Here is a 21,267-nt window from a genome sequence, read left to right as displayed (position 1 = left end):
TGCTGATTGTGGTCGGGAACTAGGCAGTTCTCATGTGACACATTTGTTTTGTCTTGCAGCCCTGGGCATTTCCTGCCCGAGAGTTCCTTCGGAAGAAGCTGATTGGGAAGGAAGTCTGTTTCACTATAGAAAATAAGACTCCTCAGGGACGAGAGTATGGCATGATCTACCTTGGAAAAGGTGAGTTAGCAAGGAGAAAAGGCCTTCTCTCTGAGTCCAAAGTTGCTCCAAAGACCAGATTTTATCTGGTGGAAGGCGGGTGTGAGTTCTGGTGGAGGTAGTTCTAGGACAGTTGGCTGTGGGTGTAATTGGAAGTCTTATGAGTACTGGAGCTCTCGTGGTACATAGGTGCTCCTGGTGCAGTGTCCCTGATTGCTGCTCCTTGTTTACTCCTGTGCCTGCTTTGCTGGCCTGGGTTAGGTGTGCGTAGTACCCATAGCATCCTTCCTTATATTTAGACCATCAGCCTGTGTAACTCAACGGTTCTGTCCTTCTAGGTCATAGTACTAATTGAATTCCTATAGATTTCCTATTGCATCTTCTATTTCCTTAATCTGTCTTTTGGGTTTTCTTCTCCTGAGGCTTTTTAGGAAAGGAAGAGTTGTTTAGGACTCATGGGTTTTTGCAAGCCACATGGTTGGAATGGAATGGAAAGAGCACAGGCTTTGGAGTTACGTAGATGTGGGTTAGAATTTTGGCTTCTGTTACCATGTACTCTCATTTAACTCTTAGCCTTTGTGTAAGTCCTAGTTTTTTCATTTGTAAGCTATTGAGAGAGTTGAAAGAGATAGTGTGTGTGAAGTACTTGGCCCTGGCACAGAGTATGTACTCAGTAATGTGTGTGCACATGCACATATGCCTGCTATTCGGCTGGGCCAGGTGGCTCATGTGGTAGGAGGTGTTCTGATCTTTTTTGGATTGGGGGAGGAACAGAATAAGATTGTGGGATGGAGTTTGAACAGAAATAGGACATTGAAAGGATTGGTAGAGTGTTCTCCATAAAGCAGCCATTTTGGGAGTTATTTCGGGAGCAGTTTCTTTCTTTCTTTTTTTTTTTTTAAATCTTTGATTAAATTCTGTGACTCTTTGATAAAATAACCTTCCCACTTAGCTGCTTTAGATAATTTTTTGACTTGGGTAGTCAGTTAACTGGAAGTAAGCAGGCAGCTAACAGCATTCTCTTAAGATTCTGATTTTAACTGTAGAGGTCTTAGGAAAGTGAGTTGGATGACTCCAGGATGACCCTGGAAAGGTCTCATTTGATTTACCTGGTAGACAAATGCCCTTTTTAGCCTCCCAAACTTTGGCTGTCTGCTTCTTGATTGAATGGGAAATTACAGAAATATATAGAATCTTTCAGAAAGAGAAACAAATTTACCTTTTGCCCAACATTCAGATAATGTAATGGGAAATAAACCACTTAAGCATTATTGTTGATGGCTCCTGGTTAGACAGAATAGAAGCTCATGGTCTTCAAAATGCAGTTGCTCAGGGATTTTATCACTTACAAAACTGCAGTTCCATAACAGCTGGTCAGTCTTCTGTTACCCTGCCACAGACCTACCTGAAACTACAGAAAATGGCAGGCACAGATAGCTCTATAAAGACACCACCTCTGAGAGTTCTTTTAAGTAAACCCGGTCTTCAACTAAAATGTCTTAAGTATTTTAAGGGAAGTTGACATTTAAAATTCTTTGTTGTTTTTAGAAAGTTCATTTTTAAAATTGACCCACATTATAAACTGGACATATGTGCATGATAACATGCTAGTGTTTAGAATAAGACCTCGTGCCTAGGAAGTGATTATAAATACAGACTGAAAGAATGTTTGGAATTGCCTACACTGAATGTTTGGAATCATCCATATCTTTTAGTTTTAAAGGTTTAAATGACTTAAAAGTTAAATATTTTCACTCAGCTCTTTTAAGGAAATCTCCATGCCAATTCTAATGAAAGGATACACTGGCTTAGATAATCAGTATCCATATGTTTATCCTGTTTCGTGGCTACTCCCTTTTTGTGATGGAGAAGAATGGTAGAATTTGAGAATTTTTGGTTGACCTCGAACTTATTTAAAAAAATTAGTCTTCTGACTTTTGGAGAAAATATAGTCACCCACTTGCTCAGAATACCATCCCAGTTGTGACTTGGTCAGTTTTATAATTCGCTAAGTACTAAGCAAGAATAAAATCCTTAGCCTACAAATTCCCCATTTCAGTATTCTATCCACCACATCTTGTTGCCGGAGTTCAGTCCAGGGAAATACATTTCTCTCCCTTTTGAAGGAGCAATCAGAACTCACTTTTTAGAAGTGGGCCAGCCAAGGGCCATTTCAGAGCACCCTGTGCCAAGAAACTGAAAGCTATTTGGCATGCAGTTGATTGACTGGTTTTGTGACCACACACCTTGTTTGTACCAGGGCTTCATTCTTTCTACTCCCTGACATCTTGGCACCTTATTGCTCAAGTTTTCATTTTATTGTTAAACCCTTCCTTTTGACTTTCTACTCTTTGGGATTCCTTTTGCTTTGAAACAAGCAGTGTAATATTTGCTAATGTCAGATAGCTGTGTGTGTCTATGTCTGGCCTCAACGGTAACCTCAGTGGAAAGGTTCTGGTGATCCATGCTCAACCTCAGAACCTGAGAATTCGTTGTATAAATATCATTCATCTTGACTTCCCTTGGTAGGAAAAGAGGCTTGTAATTTGCTCCTCTAGCAATCTGGGCACTGCTAATGGCAAGGTATTTAGGCTGGATTTGGGGTTGGTGTGTATATTGCTACTGCTTAGCGAAGTCAATATATAGTGTATTAAATATAAATCTTACAGAATTTTATTCTTTGCTGACGGTACCTATTAGCTAGGCTCCTGTGTTTCAGTTTATCTGGGACCTTGTTCTCTGCCATATTAAAGATTTTTATGCAGCAGTTCCTTCACAGATGTCTTCCTTTATCGCTTTGTCTGACAAGCGGAGATTTAAGAGCTTACAGAACCTGAAAGCTTTTTCAGTAGCATGGAAATGCAATTAATGTTTCAAGTGCCCAGGTAGAACCTAATCAGATTGGGTTTTAAGTTTACCTTCATTTTTCTTGCCTGCTGTTATATGATAGATTAGAAATCTAGACACCACCTCTGCCCCTGTGTCTCTCAGAGCAGGAGAAAGTCTTTTAGCAAACGGTATAGATTGTCTTGGTGTCCTCTTGGAGCAGGTCATCCTGAGAGGAATTAAGACTTTCTGTGTAAAACATGATAAACAATCCTAAATGAATCCATCTGATTGCACAGCAGGTGTGTGGACTAATTTTTTGTTTTTAATTCCTGTTGTATGCTGGGCACTGTGTTAGATTTACAGACATTGTGGCTTAATTTTCACAAGAACCCACGTGGCGGGTACACTTCCCATTTTATAGATAAATAAATGATGACACTGAGGGACCTTGTCTAAGCTATTAAGTGGCGGAATTTGTGTTCCACTCCAGGCCCCTGCTGCTTAGGTCAGAGTTCTTTATACTCTCTAGGGCTGCTGTGTGTGTCTTGCTTTTCTTTCAGTCTCTGTAGTTCCTGAGATTGCCTTTGGCCTGGGAGATACACAAAAAAATTAGAAACAAAGTCCTGAAGAAGATTTATAGATTTTTGGGTCCTCAAGACTAGAAACTTTGGGAGAAGAAGGTTTCTGAAAAACCCAACACTGTATTGCTGCCTTGTTCAGTTCTCTGGCAACATCATTCTCCTTGAGGAGCTTAGGGTGAAAAGCGGTTCCATTTGAGCTCTGCTACTGTTGGAGACAGATTGGCATCTTGTGTTTAATTCCCTTTTTTCCTCCTCAGATACCAGTGGGGAAAACATTGCAGAGTCTCTGGTTGCAGAGGGCTTGGCTACCCGGAGAGAAGGCATGAGAGCTAATAAGTAAGTATTTATTACTCTTCCTATCCCCGTAAAGTTCCTTCTCCACTGTGAGAGCTGGGGTCACTTAAAAGAGGTTGTGTAGTCAGCTCTACTGTGACTTTGCTGCATTTTCTTTCCTGTCCCTGGCATACAGTGGGTAACTGCTAGTGCTCTCCTGGCTTTTAGGACATTTCTTGCCCCAGTGTGGATTTTTCTGAGCCAGGAGTTCACTCAGGATTCACTAGTGGCATTTGACATGTGTAACTCCTTTAAATAAGGGAGTTAGAGACAAAGCACTTCCATTCATTATATTCATAAGAGCCAACAGGCTATGAATTACATGATAGACACTCAGTTCCAGACTATTTATCCATCCGTCCCAAAAGATTTATTGAACACTTACTGTGTGCTGGGCTGTGTTCTGGGCACTGAGAATACAGCAGTGAACAAACAGTTTCTGCTAACATTTTAATGGGGAGACAGATAGGAAACCAATAAACAAATAGGTATATAATATATCATGTGCAAGAAATAAGTGCAGTGAAAAGTGAAGTGGAGTGAATAAATAGAATTCAAAGCAAAATCTGTTGCTTAGGATCTAGGGAAACCGACAAGGGCTCAATGGTTCTGCTTTAAAGTCAGGGAAAATTTTCTGTCTCTCCAAAGCCTTTTAAGCCCGTTTTGGTCTACAGATCTGTAGATGCATCAGTAGTAGGTAAAAATGTATTTGTTCAGCTAATGGCAGTGTGAAGATAATGGGAATGAGTGTTAGTTATGTAAGCTTTATAGCACATGTATCATGTTCAAGTTCACCAGTGTTGGCTCACAGTAGGATGGATTGCAGCTGGCTTTAATTAACACTTTAGTCTCTGAAAAGTGATATGTTACATCAGTAATTGGAGGCTAAAGATGCTGTTTAAATCATTAAGTCCTTGCTATATTATATGACTGTTGTTGGTGTACAAAAGGCTTTAGGTAAATATTTGCACGAACTGTACCAGTGACGGCGATGAACAAAGACAAGAATGTACTTTTTACATTCTTCCTGCCTTCAGAGACTTGAGGCCAACTCATTCGCTATAAACTTCTGTGGGTCCTTTCAAACTGCAAAGAAACATTTGTTGGAGCCTATAATTGGGGAGTGAGCATGTGGGAATTTCATTAAATAAAGACCTTTGTCTTAGGTGGTGTTTTTGGAGGCTAAAGTTGTATCTTAAGGAGAACTGTTGGCATGATTATGATTGCAGTATTTTTGGGAATCCAGTTGGCAACCAGAATGAAATTTTTGAAAAGCCCATAACTCTGTTGTACCATCTCAACAAAGAAATCTCCCTTGGAGTCCTGATCTTTTTTCTTGAAAGCTGTCTTGACTTCTCCTTTTTTCAGTTTCTATGTTTGCTTCTATCTCTTAAGCCATACTTTTTATTGCATTCTGGTTGCAGTCTTGGGTCCCCAAAGATGTGACTGTCTTTTTGGGGGCAGAGGGGGAAAGAATAGTACTGAAGACTTAAGGCTTGAGAAATTACAGGTCAGGGATCTCTGTTCTGATATCCCTACTGCTTAAGGTGGGAGATTCAGTTTATGCATATAGCCTTTGATGGAACCATGTTTTGAGATTGTGGAAAGGCCTCGGAGTTCGCTATTCCCTTTAGCTCAGGGATGTGTGTGTGAGGTTGGTGGCTGGGGGTGGGGGAGAGCCATTTCTGGTTTTTTTTTTTTTGGTCTGTCTGCTGGTTTTCACTGTTCTCGTATATATTTGATTTCCTGCATTGTGGAGGAGGAGTCTTCCATTTTCAAAAGGAAGCTTTTCAGACTGCTTTTGGCTTGCTGGTCTTTACTGAATGTGTAAGTAGTTTTGGGGTGACATCTGTAATAACAGTATTTGCTCTGTATTCCCCAGCCCTGTTCTGTAGACAGAAGGGAGTAAGGGTGGTTCTTAGTCACTTTCCTTCTGTTGTGTCCTGCCGAGCTCTTCCTGGATCCAGTTCCTGAGTCTGGGGTGGTTAAATGAGGCTGTAAACCCCTGGAGAGGCTTCCCTCTGAGCCACCAACTTCTTCTGTTGGAATCACTGATGGTAGCAGTCCTGAGATGTGTGTTCTTGCATCTTCTCATTAAATGCTCTTAGAAGTGAATCTGTTGTTTGAGGGAACAAGTCTGGAATCCTGAAATTACACTCATGGTGATTTTTCTAGTTATAGGCTTAGGCCTGCAGCCATAGATGTGAAACAAATGCTTTGGTTTCTTCAAGGGGAGCAGATGCTGAAGAAACCCAGAGTTCAAAGAAGAACCTGATCCCCACCTCCCCCACACCTCGTTGAACTCATCACATGTGTTTCCTTTTCATGTCCCAGTCCTGAGCAGAACCGGCTCTCAGAGTGTGAGGAACAAGCAAAGGCAGCTAAGAAAGGCATGTGGAGTGAGGGGAACGGCTCACATACTATCCGGGACCTCAAGTATACCATCGAGAACCCAAGGCACTTTGTGGACTCACGCCATCAGAAACCTGTCAATGGTGAGGCTGGTGGGGAAAGACATAATACAGAGTGATTTCTGTTTGTTTTCAAGTTTCTTGAAGTTTATAAAAGCTATTTTACTCAGTAGCCAGAGGAAATTGCTAAGAGTGTAACAGCACTGTGGTGTTTTGGAAGGTAACTTGAATCCAGTTATGTAGGTTACAACAGATGTGTTCTGACAGAGGTTAATCCTTTGCTGGTGCAGGGGAGTAGATTGCTGGTAATTTTCCACATTGGATATCTTCCTGTTTTCTAAAAGCTGCCACTTAAGTAACATCCTTGAAATTATATTCTGTATACATGTAAACACACACACACACACACACACACACACGTGTGCATGCACACATTCATTCACACTCTAGTTCCTGTCCCACTTTTGAGACCTATTAACTACAGACAGAGTAAAATAAAATGATTACCAAGTCTGAATTATTACTTGTTTCTTGCTTTGCACTTGGTACTTAAGTGGTGAGCCAGCGAACTTAATGGATAACGAAGCTTAGGTATGAGCTGTGAGATCCCAGAAAGTGGAGAACACCTAGAAGTTGGTCTGGTCTAATCTGTATTCCCAGGAATACTTTGTAGAAGAGTCTGTTTTATGGATACTCATGATCTTCCAGTGTTTCGTCACTTCTCAGAGGGAGGCTTTCTGAGGTTTTTGGGGAGATGAACTGTGTTAAATGCAGTTTGATTGGGCATTGTTTATCCCTGGCACAACTTTGGCTAGTGACTTATGCTGTTTGTTCTGTCACACAGCTATCATCGAGCACGTGCGAGACGGGAGTGTGGTCAGGGCCCTGCTCCTCCCAGATTACTACCTGGTTACGGTCATGCTGTCAGGGATCAAGGTCAGACCATACACTGGGCTGTGGGGGTGGATTTAGGGTTTGTGGAAGTGTTCACTGTCAGGTAGCTTCTTCTCCTCTGGGACTCTGGATTTACTGATTCTTTCCAGTGTTAACACCTGACTAGAGTATTTTCTACTGTAGACATTGCAGTGGGATTATCCTCTGTTAGTTCAAATAAGATTTAAAAACATTTTTTTTTAAGTACTTCGCGTTTTGGGCTGTGTGAAGAGGTGGTTGAGATTGAGAAAGTGAACTTCAGAGCTTCCCATCTCCCCTGAGAATGACTGTCTCAATGTAAAATATCCATTTTGATTTTTTAAAAAAATTAGGGATTTAAAACTAGACAGTGGTGACTCTTTTTTTGGCAAGGGGTAATTTTCAAATATAATTTATAATTGCCCCATGATAGTGACATGCATTTTATTTACTTTCCCAAGAAGTCTGACAAGATGCTATTTCGATTCCCTTTTACCAGTATGTTTTAAAAAGGGGTTAGAAGGCCTGATTTGAGACCTCCCCAACTTAACTTTGTGGTGTTTGTGGCTTGGTGTGGTTTTGGAATCCCTGGCACACACCTTGAGGATTATTACCCACCTACCTTACTTTTGCTTTAGTGCCCAACTTTTCGACGGGAAGCAGATGGCAGTGAAACACCAGAACCCTTTGCTGCAGAAGCCAAATTTTTCACCGAGTCTAGACTGCTTCAGAGAGATGTTCAGATCGTTCTGGAGAGCTGCCACAACCAGAACATTCTGGGTACCATCCTTCATCCAGTGAGTGTGCCCATACAGCCTGGGCTGGGTGGGGTTGGGGGTGCATTTGGTGTTTGATGAGCTGTGGTTTACTTCTTTTCTCTCTGTATTTAAGAACCACATAAATCTCTTGGCAGGATTATCATCTGATTTTTGAGGCATTTTCTAGGGGGACTTCAGTTAACTGATAGAATTAGACAGATCCGTCAGACTTCCTCACTTTATAAAAGGAACCTCAGCCTTTGAGTTTGTAAGGGGAGGAGAACTCCTGTTTCCTCAAGTGTTGGTCCTTGAGGTTGGGAATAGGCAAGTTGAGGGGCTGCCTCATAGATGAGCAGTTGCACTGAGGTGTGTAGTACAAGATTGCTGAGCTTTGTATGTAGGTCTGGAGGTAGCTCTTTAAAGTATTGGTGGCACTAGGGACACCTGGGTGGCTCAGTCAGGTAGGTGTCTGACTCTTGGTTTTGGTTCAGATCATGGGTCCTGAGATCGAGCCCCTTGTTGGGCTCCCTGCTCAGCAGGAAGTTGGCTTGAGATTCTCTCCTCTCTCTCTCTGCCCTTTGCTCTTTGCCCCTTGCTCGCTCGCTCTCTCTCTCTCAAACAAATCTTTACGTATTTATTTTTTGAATTCTATCAAATTTATGTATTTTAAAATATTTTTTTAAATTTTTATTCAGTTAATTAACATAATTCAAATAAATGTTTAAAAAAATAAAGTGTTGCTAGAACTATGATGAGGAAACTTTTTTATGGAAAGATTAGTTTGTGTACTTCAGGCCTTAGCTATTTACATTCTAACTCTGCTTTTGAGCAGGAAATAGGTTCTTTATGTTCATCTAGTTTTGACTCTCAGTTCTTCCCATACATAGACTTTGGTGGGTGGGTTCCTCTTGGAAAGGAAGTGATGTTGTTTTGTACTACCCAAGTGCAAGTGAATTTTCATTCTTTTTTTTTTAAAGATTTTATTTATTCATTTGACACAGAGAGATCACAAGTAGGCAGAGAGGCAGGCAGAGAGAGAGAGAGGAGGAAGCAGGCTCCCTGTGGAGCAGAGAACCCGATGCGGGACTCGATCCCAGGACCCTGAGATCATGACCTGAGCCGAAGGCAGCGGCTTAACCCACTGAGCCACCCAGGCGCCCTGAATTTTCATTCTTATAACCTATGTCCAGTACAGAATAAACTACTGTTACTTATTCTTTGGCTAGAGAATACTTTCATGCTGGCTGTTGTGGAAGGCTGGGAGGCTTGGTTTGGAATGTGCCAAGGTCATGTTTTGTCTGGAGGACTAGCTGTCTGCTGTGCCCTACCAGATGTCACAGTAGAATGGAAATTGTAATTCACTGGGAAAATGTAGCTGAAGTTATTCCTTACTCAGCCTTCAGCTTTCTCCTTCAGCTTTCTCCTTATGAGAAGGGGAGTGAGTGCTGATCTTAGGGAAGGAAATAATAAGGTGTAATCTCTACTAAAGATTAACATCCTCCTCTGCCCACAAGAAGAGCTATTGAAATGTCAATTCCATTCAATGCCACTAACATTTATCCTACTCCTGTTAAGTGAGAGTCACTGTGCTGGGTGTTGTGGGGATGGGAAGCCAAGGCTGTTGGGGGTTGCCACAGAGTGATGTCTCCCACCTCAGAGCTGGTTTCTTAATGAGAGAAATGCTTTATTCCTTTCCTTTCTTTCTTTCTTTCTTTTTTTTTTTAAATATATGAACTGCAGTATGGATTGTGGCTGTTGATTGTGTCAGCAGTCTAGAGAAATGGATTCTCTTGTGCCTGCCTTTTCATGTGCCTTGTTTTTCAGAATGGCAACATCACAGAGCTCCTCCTGAAGGAAGGTTTTGCTCGCTGTGTGGATTGGTCGATTGCAGTTTATACTCGGGGCGCAGAAAAGCTGAGGGCAGCTGAGAGGTAAGGTCTGTCAGGGAAGGCTTCCAGCCAAGGATCTTGTTGAGGATCTTTAGGGAAAGAAATCTAGTGATCTTCTCTCACCTATCTATGTCAGTATTTGTTATATTTCAGAAAAAGATTAAGGAAATTCCAAAAGAGGCTAAGATCTCATTGAGGAGTTGCTTAGTTCTAAGTCTTTGGATTGTCTGATTCATTGCTCTACGGTAAGGGCTAGATTTTCATTCAGCAAACCTGATTTGCTGCTTTACTGTTTTGGTCACTACCCGCCCCCCCAAGCCCCTCACTGAAATTCTGGTTTTAGGCATTTGGAATGAAATAAACTTTCATATCCTCATTTGAGGATAATGTAATCACTTATCAACGACTACCAAACAAGCAGGTTGGAGCCAGGGGTATGATGGAAAGATAGAGCCTTTGGGTCCTAAAACAGGACCAGTCAGTGTTACTGTGAGTCCTCATGCCCTCATTTATTGAAACATGTTTTAGTTAAAAATGTTAAGGTAGGGAGGGAAAACATGAAACAAGATGGGACTGGGGAGGGAGATAAGCTGTAAGAGACTCTTAATCCCAGGAAACAAACAGAGGGTTGCTGGGGGGTGGGAGGGGAGGGATAGGGAGGCTGGGCGATGGACACTGGGGAGGGTATGTGCTCTGGTGAGTGCTGTGAAATGTGTAAGCCTGATTACTCACAGACCTGTACCCCTGGGGCAAATAATACATTATGTTAATAAAAATGTTAATGTAACTCTGAGGTGCTGTTGTCACATTTTTAGCTAGGTGTTTTGTGGTTAAAGACTTATGTAGAAAATAATTTATTTCTAGAAAAACAGTAGTTGGCTATTCCGAAGATTGAATGGCTATTTCAAGTGTCAAGGTCAGGAATATCTAGGTGTAGGTGAACTTTGTTTACTTAATGGGGTAAAGGGAAGAAAATGAAGCAGGTACCAAGAGTAGATGGATGGAGATTATGCTTGGGGAAAGCCCCAGCCACCATCTCCCAGGATACATTTAAGCAGACCTACCAACTACTGATGGCAATGGTCCACTCCCAAGGTGTGTTGTATGACTTACTTCAGAACCATTAAGTTATAATGGTCTTGACAGCTTTACATTTTTGGCCTTTGAGGGACACAGCTAAGAGATGTACAAGAACATGAACTGGATGAGTATAGTTTTCTTCCTTTGAGTCTTTCATACCTTTCTGTACTCATAAGCAGAAAGACTTGCAACTTTTTACTAAAGTAGATTCTAATCTGGACCATTAGATATGGCATATCTGATTTAAAAAATTATATAAAATTTTCTAGTTTTTATGTTCCACAATTAAATTCAAAAGATAGAATACTCTTAACCATATACAGTGGTTCCAAATACCTCAGATTATTCAGTGATGCTCCAAAATTTTTTTTGTTGTTGTTCAGAAAATTCTGTAAGTCCATTATTCTAAATATAATTTTGGTTGATCATTCTTTCTGCGTTCTTTAAGTTCCTGCCTCTATTTGAAGAAAGTGAGTACAATGGCAGTAGTACCTACATGTTTTATAACATCTTTAGATTATATGGATTTTTAGCTCGTCATTAAAACACAGGTTTAGACCAAGGAATGCAAATCGTATTTCAGTAATCTGTGATTACTTGCCTGCTCTTTTGCATGCAGTATTTGACTTGCTTGCAATCCGTGTCAAAGTATTTTATGTATTTTACAACTACTACATGCTACTTTGTCTCTTTCTCATTTTAGTGCTGCTTTTTAAAAAAAAGGTTGCAAATAAATAAATAAAGTTTGCAATGCAACACTGTTTTCACAAGTAAGAGTTCCTTTCCCTTGCACGTGTGTCCATTTATCTGTAAAGACTTTTATAAATAAAAAACACAAAAAGTGTATTTGAAAATACAGCTGTTCACTGGTTTTTTAAAATCTTTGCACATATTCCATTTAGCTCTCTTACCCTAACTGAAAAAATTCCTAATGGCTTTGGTGCTGTAAAACCGGTGTCTGCCAACACCTTTTCTTCACTTTTGTCAGTGAACTTCTACTGGATTTTTGTCCCTTTTCTTCTTCTTTAGATGCACTACAGAGACCATTGTGTTCTTGTTTTTCCACATAAGATTTGGTTAGCTGATAATTTTTTTTTTTTGGTATTCAAATGGAAATTGAGCAGGCCTGTGTTTTTTTAAAAATGTATTTGTTTGTTTAGATGTGGGTGTTCCTCCCACTTCAGAGAGCCGTTGCTCTGCGTCTGTCATTCCAGCGCCTGGCATTTAGTAGTCCCTCAGGAGAGACTGGATAAGCTAACGAGCTATTCAAGATGGACTTGTACTGTCTGGGCTTGAGAAAGTGCACACCTAGACCCCGGTCTGCCAGCCAAGGGTGTATGGTGTATATCTTTGTTGGACAGTTCAGTTCCTGTGCACTCTTTCCTGTCTTTCACACTTCGTTCTGGTTTCACAGGTGGCCTTTCTCTTGGGTGTCTTGTTTCTGAGGTAGAGTAGGATTCTGTACTGTTTGCCCCAATGGTGATGGCGGATTCCATTTGCTGACCTCTTCTGTCTGAATGATTTGCATCCTTGTTTTCGTTGCCAGGTTTGCCAAGGAACGCAGGCTGAGAATATGGAGAGACTATGTGGCTCCCACTGCTAATTTGGACCAAAAGGACAAGCAGTTTGTTGCCAAGGTGAGTCATTCTTGGCATCTTAAGATGCCTGGTGGACATTGTCAGCTAGTGCTAATACAAAGATCTGAACAGTCAACCCAGAGCCGAAGCGTTTCTGTTTTAAGCCACTGGGGTTTGCATGCGTGTGCAGTGATTGCATGCGTGTGTGTGTTTATCGCAGGGGACTTGGAAATTGTAAGAGCTTTCTTGTCATACATTTGTGTAACTTCATTTAGAGTTCGTAAGACTTCTGTCTGCCTGATAAAATGGCTTTTTCTTCGATTTTCATGTCAGTGTGTATGTGAACTCAAACTTCTTTCTGTTTGCGGCCTCTCATGGTTTTGAGTTTTTTCTCATGTGATGTGTTTTTCTGAGAGCTCTCCTGAAGTGTCCCAGGATGGATTCCTTTGACAGGAACCAGTACTGTTGAATAGACTGTTTGGGTCCAGCAACGCGCTGTATTTCTTCTTAGTTGATGGGTTTGATATCTTGAGTGGTAGACCAGTTTTCCTCACTTTCCCAAAATGCTGTGATGTTTTCCAGTCTGTTTTTACTTTTGGGAAGAGATGCTAGAAGCTTTGTTTTTTTTTATGATGTTAATTAACATATCTATCCACTTAGAGGTGGCTGGCCCATATGAGTTTAAGATGGGAAGCCACTAGGTGGCACTGTCAGCCTGAAAAAACCATGGATCGGTTTCTTTTAGACTGGTAAAAATTTTAAGTCTCTGAGGAATTGTCTGAATTTCTTCACTTTCTTTTTTATGGTGCCCAAGACAATAAGTCACAGAGTACTCAAGTGTCTTCTTTCCCTCTTGTAGTAGGTGGTCCGTCTCCAAGCAGCTGTCAAGTTAGCCATAATTGGGTCTTTAGTGGACATTAATGGGAATAGTCCTGGGTTGGATTATCCCCCCCTGCAGGATTCTCCCCCCATGCAGGATTCTCCCCATCCTTCCAAGTCTTGGTACAGACCAGAATGAAACCTTGCTTCCTTTCTGTGTGAGGACCATACTAGTTTGGAAACTTGGGCACAGTTGTTCTGCCTAACTGGAACTTACTTGCTTCTGCATATGTTTCCTGTATCTCTTCTGTCTTAAAAAGACTATAGCCACACAGTGAAAGGATAATCATTCACTAAACAAAGGAGTCAGGCCTTCCAGTTTTCACCATCACTTTGAGAGGCTGTGATACTAGTGACGTAGATGAGGCTTAGGGGGGTCCTTTATTTTGTATTGTCCCTCTTGGCCCCTTCCAGTTAAAACTGAGTTTATAGAGAAACCCAGAAGATTTTGGAGGATTTTGAGCCTTTGGTCATTGGGGGAACTCTAATGCATTGCTGAAGGAAGAAATTCAAAAGATTAGATACTTGAGTCTATAGTTTGTATTTTTCTTAAATATGACTTTATTGATAACTAGAAAAGAACTGGCACATTTCCTCTTTAAATCTAGGGTTCCAGGATATGTGTGTTGTGTTTTAAAACAGAGTGAGGCTCTTTTTCATGATGATGAAGTTCTGTTTGTTAAAATGGTGGAATAGAGGAAATTGCCTCTAAAAACCATCTAAGGATTATGGGGAATAGCCTTTTTCCTATAGTATCTTTAATATAAATTTAGGTCATTTGGATGTAGGCCTGCTTAGAGAGCAGAGAGAGAGAGATGTATTTGTAGGTAGATAAGTGGTTTTAAAACTTCCTGAGTTTTAGATATCCTTCAGCATCACTATTATTCTTTTAAATAGGAGAAAAACATAAAAAGGAGAAGAAAAAACTCTCAAACTAGATGAAACTACTGTCACACAGTGTTTTTTTAAAAAAAAGTTTATTATACTGTCTGTCCCAGGGTTGGCAGACTGTGGCCCATGGCCCAAGTCTGGCCCACTACTTGTTTTGTGTGGCCTGTGAAGTATGGATGGGTTTTATGTAGAAAAAAGATGGGTTTTACATGAAAATGATACGACATTTAAATATCAGTGTCATGAATAAATTAGATCATGGCCACGGTTTTTTGTTTGTTTACATGTTGTCTATAGCTGTTTTTATGATACAGTGGCAGGGGTGAGTAGTTGCGACAGAGACTATATAGCCTGCAAAGCCTAAGATGTTTGCTCTCAGACCCTGTACAGAAGAGTGTGCTGACCCTTTATCTCTACCAGTCCTACTCAGAGTGCCTTGATAGAATGTAAGGAGCTTGAGCCAGAATGTAAATCAAGGCATTGCTTCTTTCATCAAGAAAATCTTGCTCCCGAAAAAAACGTCAGCAATGTTCTCGGTGATGTAGTTGATTTATGTTCTGGTACAAGCTCCTTCTCTCTTTGTAGACTGGCAGCCACTTTTGAGTAGTACTGAGCTGTATTCTTTTGTGTATAATTTTTAAGTTGGTAAGTTTTTATTTTTTAATGCATAAAAATTTAAAGAACTCTGTGGGCATATTAAATGTATTAGTCCGTTTTCCCAGTCCCTTTAGGCAGCCATTTTCAATTCTTGGCTGATCTGCATCTTTGAATAAAATGATTATATCACTCTTTTCTTAACTTTCCAGTGTTAGATATGACCCTTTTCCTGCATATCATGGAAGATGAGGATTCACATGGGTGTGCATGTACTTTTCCCTAATCCTTCCAATAGGAGTGTATCCTAATTCTTGTCCAATCTTTACTTTGTAAATGCTGATTACCACTGAGCCATATGATACATTATGGTTACCATTTCATTTCCTGCAGAACTTTTTGTTTACCCTGGATTTAATAATTTTTAAAGTTTATGTATTTTTTATGTACGTAATAATTTGACCCCCAGACTCTACCTCTGTAAATCTCTTCCGAAGACATTGATTCAATCTGTTATTTTTATCTTTTTCATTAGTACTTTTCAGGAGCGTTATGACCTGTACCAATTTGGACTAGTTCTTTTGTTCTTCTTTTTTCATTGTTCTAGAGCTGTCATCTTTGGATATCTTCACCATTTTCCTGGGGTTTTCTTTGCCTTACTTTGGGTTGGAGCTATGTTTGCTGGATCCCATGGCTTCTTTATAATTTACTACTTTATTTTGGTGGCACACATTCTCTAGCTTCTTGGGAAGAGTGCTTGGCAGGTAAATGTTTTGAGACTTTTCATGTCTGTTTTGTAATTACACTTGATCAAATGTTTAGCTGGATACAGAATTTTATGTTAGAAATTATTTTTCTTCAGAATTGTGAAGGCATTGCTCCACTGTCATTTAACTATTGGGAGATTTTTTTTTTTAAGAAGTCTGATGTCTGATACCATTCTGATTCCTCATCCTTATATGATTTTTTTCTTTCTGTGAAGTCTTCACATATTCTTTTTTTATATTTAAGTTTCATAATGGAGTACTGTGTTTATCCATGTGGGAGCATAGTATGCTTTTTAATTCTTAGTTCTTTTGTCTGGGAACTTCAACTATTTTTTGTTGTTGATTTCCAACAAGTTTCTCTGGTGTTTTCTAGCAGATGTTTGACTTTGTTGACTGGTCTTCTAATTTTTCCCTCCTGTTTTTCATCTTTCTTTCTTATTCTTTCTAAATTTTTTAATATTTACCTTTTGGCCCTGCTACTGAGTATTTCATTTTTGATACTGTATTTTAAGAGCTTGCTTTTTGTTGTTGTTCTCTGTTTCTTTTATTTCTTTTTATTGAAACATAGTTGGCATGTAGCATTATATTAGTTTCATGTGTATAACATAGTGATTTGATGATTCTATACATTATATAGTGCTTTCCATAAGAGTAGTTACGATCCGTCATCGTACGAAGCTATTTTGTAATCATTGACTATATTTCCTATGCTGTACTCTTCATCTTCATTATTTATTTTATAACCTCTTTACCTATTTTGCTTTTACCATTTCCATCAACCCCACCCCTTCTAGCAACCACCATCTTGTCCTCTGTATTTATGAGTCTTTCATTTTATTTGGTTGCTTGTTCACCCATTGTGTTTTTCTGTTTTCTTAAGATTCCATGTGTAAGTGAAACCCTCTGGTATTTGGTTTTTTCTGTGTGACTTATTTCACTTAGCATATCCCCTAGGTTCATCCATATTGTTATACATGGCATGATTTCACTTTTTAAGGTGGAGTAATATTCCAGTGTGTGTGTGTGTGTCTGTCTGTACATACCACATCTTCTTTATCCATTCATCTATCAGTGGTTAGGTTGCTTCCATATCTTAGCTGTTATAAAGCTGCAGTAAACATAGGGGTGCATGTATCTTTTCAAATTAGTGTTTTTGTTTTCTTTGAGTATGATCTGTCTGTCTTTCTTTTTTTTTTTTTTGGAACCTCCATCCTGTTTTCTGCAGTGCCTGCACCAATTTATATTCCCACTACTGATGCGTGAGGACTCCCTTTCCTCTGCATCCTCACCAACACTTCTTTTTGATACTAGCCATTCTGACAGGGCTGAGGTGATATCTCATTGTGGTTTTGATTTGCATTTTCCTGGTGATGAGTGAGGTTGAGCATCTTTTCATGTCTGTTGGCCATCTGTATGTCTTCTTTGGAGAAATGCCTGTTCCAAGTCCTCTGTCTGTTTTTAAATTAGATTGTTTTTTGGTGTTGTTCTGTTGAGTTCTTTATATATTTTGGATATTAACCCCTTATCAACAGATACTTCATTTGCAAGTATCTTCTGTTCGGTAGCCTGTTCATTTTTGATGATTTCCTTTGCTGTCCAAAAGCTTTTTAGCTTGATGTAGTTTCAATAGTTTATGTTTTGCTCTTGTTTCCCTTGCCTGAGGACACAGATCAAGAGTAAAATATTGCTAAGGTCGATGACCAAGAGATCACTGCCCATGTTTTTATTTTAGAAGTTTTATGCTTTCAGGTCGTACAGTTAGGTCTTTAATCCATTTTTAGTTCATTTTTGTGTCTGATGTAAGAAAGTGATTTGGTTTCATTCTTTTGCATGTTGCCGTCCAATTTTCCCAGCACCATTTACTGAAGAGACTATCTTTTCTGTATTGTATATTCTTTCTTTCTTTGTTGTAGATTAATTGACCATATAGCACGAGTTTATTTCTGGGCTCTTTATTCCATTCTGTTGATTTATGTGTCTATTTTCTCTTGTTATTTTTTAATAGTAATATCACTTGTTTCAGAGATGAAATATCATCTATTAGCTTTCAGAGGAATTAATTATAATTTTTTGAAAAATTTCTTTTCCCTGCATAGTATGTATTTCCCAAGTTGTTTTTAATTCTCTTTGGTTATTTTGGTCCTTTTTTTTTTTTTTTTTTTGTATTTGTATGAGATACCTGGTGATCCTTGCTTATCTCTCTTATTTAAGGATGAGGTCTTGAACACTGGGTTAAAAGCAGTGAACTTGTATAGGGGGTTTATGGTGTAGATCGGGAAATCCAATCGTAGGTTTTGGTCCCATTTTCATCTCCACTTGAGATTCCTGATTTGACAGTTTCTTTGTCTTGGCAGGTGGAGGAAGTTTGCAGTATAAGTCTGATTGGCTATTATGTTTTCTTATCACTAGCCAGGATTCAGCTTCTGTGGAGTCTGTTTCCACTCATCCATCTGCTTTCTAGCTTCCAGTGTTTTGTTGCCATTTTCTTCTCTTCCATTATCTTTATCCTATTGGACTGATCCCCCCAGCCCAAATCCATTTATTTTTGTTTAAAGGTATTTAGGGAGGGTGCCAAAGTCAATGTTTGAACTTGCTTTAGTTTGTTCATAATGTTCCATTGTAAGACTGCATAATTTATATAACCAGCCCCCAATAGGTCGATATTCGTATAGTGTATAATTTTTCCATTATTCAGAAAATGGCATAAATCTCTATGTAAACAGCATTTATTTCCACAGGAATGTTTTAGAGCACATTTGCCAAATAGCTTTCTAGGAATGTTAACCATGTGTAGTCCTACGTGTGTTCATTTTCTAAGATGTTATAGAAAACAGGTGGACCCACTTTTTCTTAAGGGACCATATAGTAAATACATTATGTTTTGTGGGATATGTATCTCTGTTGCAACTACTTGACTCTGCTACCATAGCAAGAAAATAGGCTGTAGATATTATGTGGATGAATAGGCATGGTTGTGTTCCAGTAAAACTTTATTCACAACAATAAGCAGTAGGCTAGATCGCCCTTGGGTCATAGTTCGCTATCTCTCGTTGTAGACCATGGGATATCCACATTACATCCAAAAGGAAAAAAATGATCTCCATTTCTTTTCATAACCTAGAGCCCAACTGCTATTTTGTAATCCTTTTACCTGAAATAAAATGTCTGTTAATACTAATGCTACTTTTGTGGCACCTAGGTGGCTCATGTGGTTAAGCGTCTGCCTTTGACTCAGAGCATGATGTCTAGGTTCTGGGATCAAGCCTCATATCTGGCTCCCAGCTCAGTAGAGTCTGCCTCTCCCCCTGCTTGTGCTCCCTCTCTCTCTCTCAAATGAATAAATCTTTAAAAAAAATTTAAAAATACTAATGCTGCTTTTTCAAGGAAACCTAAAAGGGTTCTAAGGTACCCTAGGGCATCACAAACCTAATCTGACAGCCCTACAAGTTTTTACTGAAGGATTCTGCTCTGAGGCTCATAGGACTGTAAGGCCGGAACAAATAATGGCTCTCTCTTTAGCACTCACTTGCCCTGTGTCCTAGAAACTATCGTACAGGGATCAGCTAAATAGCTTGAAAAAGCCTGCAGAAGATAACCTACGAACTCTTGAACTGGGTGCGTCTTGGGCTCTGTAGGTGATTTCTGGAACTGATGCTGTGGATGAGACGTGCTGGCCACGAGTGTCACTTCTGAGCAACTTGAAACCAACAGAGTATTGCCTTGGTACATGCAGCCTGCTGAAAGAATGCTTTCCATCCTCTGCTTAAACAGTTGCATTTCTTAAGGAAGGATATGCAAGGGGGGACTCTCCTTGTCTCTCCAGGTTAGCAGAGAAGCATGTTCACTTCACAGCGATTAGCTGAGCCTGCTTGAGACTTTTGTGCCTGTCGTGGCTTGCCAGTTTCCTGCCTGCCTTCCCTGTGGCGTTTTAGCTGATCTGTGCTGTTTGTAGCCATATGGTCCCCTGAGCACGTGGCTTGGCTTCCCTGTCCCTGCTGCTGGATTCTTGGGCCTTGCAGATTTTACAGACCTGAATAACACTCAGGGGTGGTGGGAGGGCTGGGGAGTAACAGCATGTTTTCAGGAGGTGCAGTCTTCTTACTGCCCTGCCTGCTTAGAGGCTTCTTGCTTGGTTCTCAGTACCAAGTGATGCCTAAACAAGCAGAGCCCTTCTGCTTTGAGAAAGCACGGAAGAATGAGAAGTGCTTCCTGCTTTCAAGGAGCTTACCATCTAGGGCACTGTCTGGAAGATTACCTTAAGTACTCAGCTGTCAGGACTTGATGGTCATGTGCAGTTTTAGAGGTCAGGTTGAAGTTCTTCATGGATGCATGCAGTGGATTCTAAGACCGATTTGGTTTGGCCCTAATCATTTTTTGCTGTGCTTCTAGTCATAGCTCTGAATGGAGTTCATTGTCATATGCTTCTTGGAGATGGTTTTTAAGAAAAGCCACCCTTTAATATTTTTGGCTTTATCTAGACTTTCCATTGTATTTGCATTTGGTAATGTGGAGAGAATAAAAACAAAAAATACTAGCTATTTCCTGGACTTCTGCCATATGGCTTTCAGGTGAAGAAGAGGAAGTTCTGGGGATCGTTCAGTTAGGAAGATGGCCTCTGCACCAAAAAGAGATGGAGACTTGGTTTGTAGCTTAAGTTGCAGTAAACTGATTTGCTGATAAGAATATAAAGTTGAATTAGAAGAGATTTGTAAAAAATACCTACTTGTTTTTTTCCATTGAGATTTTATTTTTTAGAACAGTTTTAGATTCACAGAAAAATTGAGCAGATGGTACAGAGTTCCACATTACCACTGCCCTCCTAGTTTTTTCTGTAACCTGACATGGGTATGGTACATTCATTATAATTAGTGTACCAATATTGATATGTTATTATCAAATGAAGTCTTTTCTTTAGTCAGATTTCCTTAGTTTTTCTCCAGTCTGTTTTTCTGTTCCAGAATCTCATCCACCATAGCACACTAAATTAAGTTGTCATGTCTTGTCAGGCTCCTTTTGGATGTGGTAGTCTCTTGGACTTTCTTAGCTTTTGATGACTGTGACAGTTTTGCAGAGTGCTGGTAGGGTATGTTGTAGGGTGCCCCATCTGTTCGGATTCATCTGATGCCTGGTTTCTTTTCAAGTACTTCTTACCAACTAGTCTGCTTACTCATGCTAAGGTGCCTGGAATTATGTGCATCAAGACATTGCTGGGCTTCGTCTTTTGCCAGCGGTACAGGATGCCCGCGGTACCCTTCTGGGGGTGGCTCCAGGCCACTGTTGTAACAGTTACGGTGTACTCCCTTTTTACCCACTTCTGGTGCTGCTTCAGTAGTGTTTCCGTGGTTAGCTTGGGGGAGAAGAGACCTAGCACACAGCCTTAGGGAGCAGGAGAAGCAGCTGGGTGTCATGATTTCAGACAGTAATAAGGGTATTTGGTGTCCTATTCCCAGTGGCCCCATCAAGGGCACTCCTTGGTGGCACCCAGAGAAGCCCTGAGTGTGCTGATGGTCCTTTTATTTTTGTCCAGCACTGATAATTTAGCAGCTTTGAGAGTATTGGTAGTTGCATCTGGGGAGCTATTCTGAGGATCTCCTTAGTGCAGGAAAC

At 40.1% G+C, this 21,267-nt stretch overlaps 1 protein-coding gene across 2 annotated transcripts in view; it reads left to right on the top strand.

Moving 5' to 3' along the window:
• Positions 1 to 21,267, top strand: part of SND1 (staphylococcal nuclease and tudor domain containing 1) — a 411,286-nt gene that overhangs the window by 36,438 nt on the left and 353,581 nt on the right. For both annotated transcript variants that reach the window (XM_032304558.1, XM_032304557.1), the window contains exons 3-9: positions 60 to 180; positions 3,827 to 3,905; positions 6,237 to 6,397; positions 7,158 to 7,249; positions 7,864 to 8,022; positions 9,808 to 9,914; positions 12,499 to 12,589. In XM_032304558.1, coding sequence (XP_032160449.1) covers positions 60 to 180; positions 3,827 to 3,905; positions 6,237 to 6,397; positions 7,158 to 7,249; positions 7,864 to 8,022; positions 9,808 to 9,914; positions 12,499 to 12,589 — 810 coding nt within the window. The remainder of the gene's footprint in view (positions 1 to 59; positions 181 to 3,826; positions 3,906 to 6,236; positions 6,398 to 7,157; positions 7,250 to 7,863; positions 8,023 to 9,807; positions 9,915 to 12,498; positions 12,590 to 21,267) is intronic.

This window comes from Mustela erminea, chromosome 11, assembly GCF_009829155.1.
Source record: "Mustela erminea isolate mMusErm1 chromosome 11, mMusErm1.Pri, whole genome shotgun sequence".
In the NCBI taxonomy this organism is placed as follows: Eukaryota; Metazoa; Chordata; class Mammalia; order Carnivora; family Mustelidae; genus Mustela; species Mustela erminea.
This window is presented reverse-complemented; position numbering and strand designations above follow the sequence as displayed.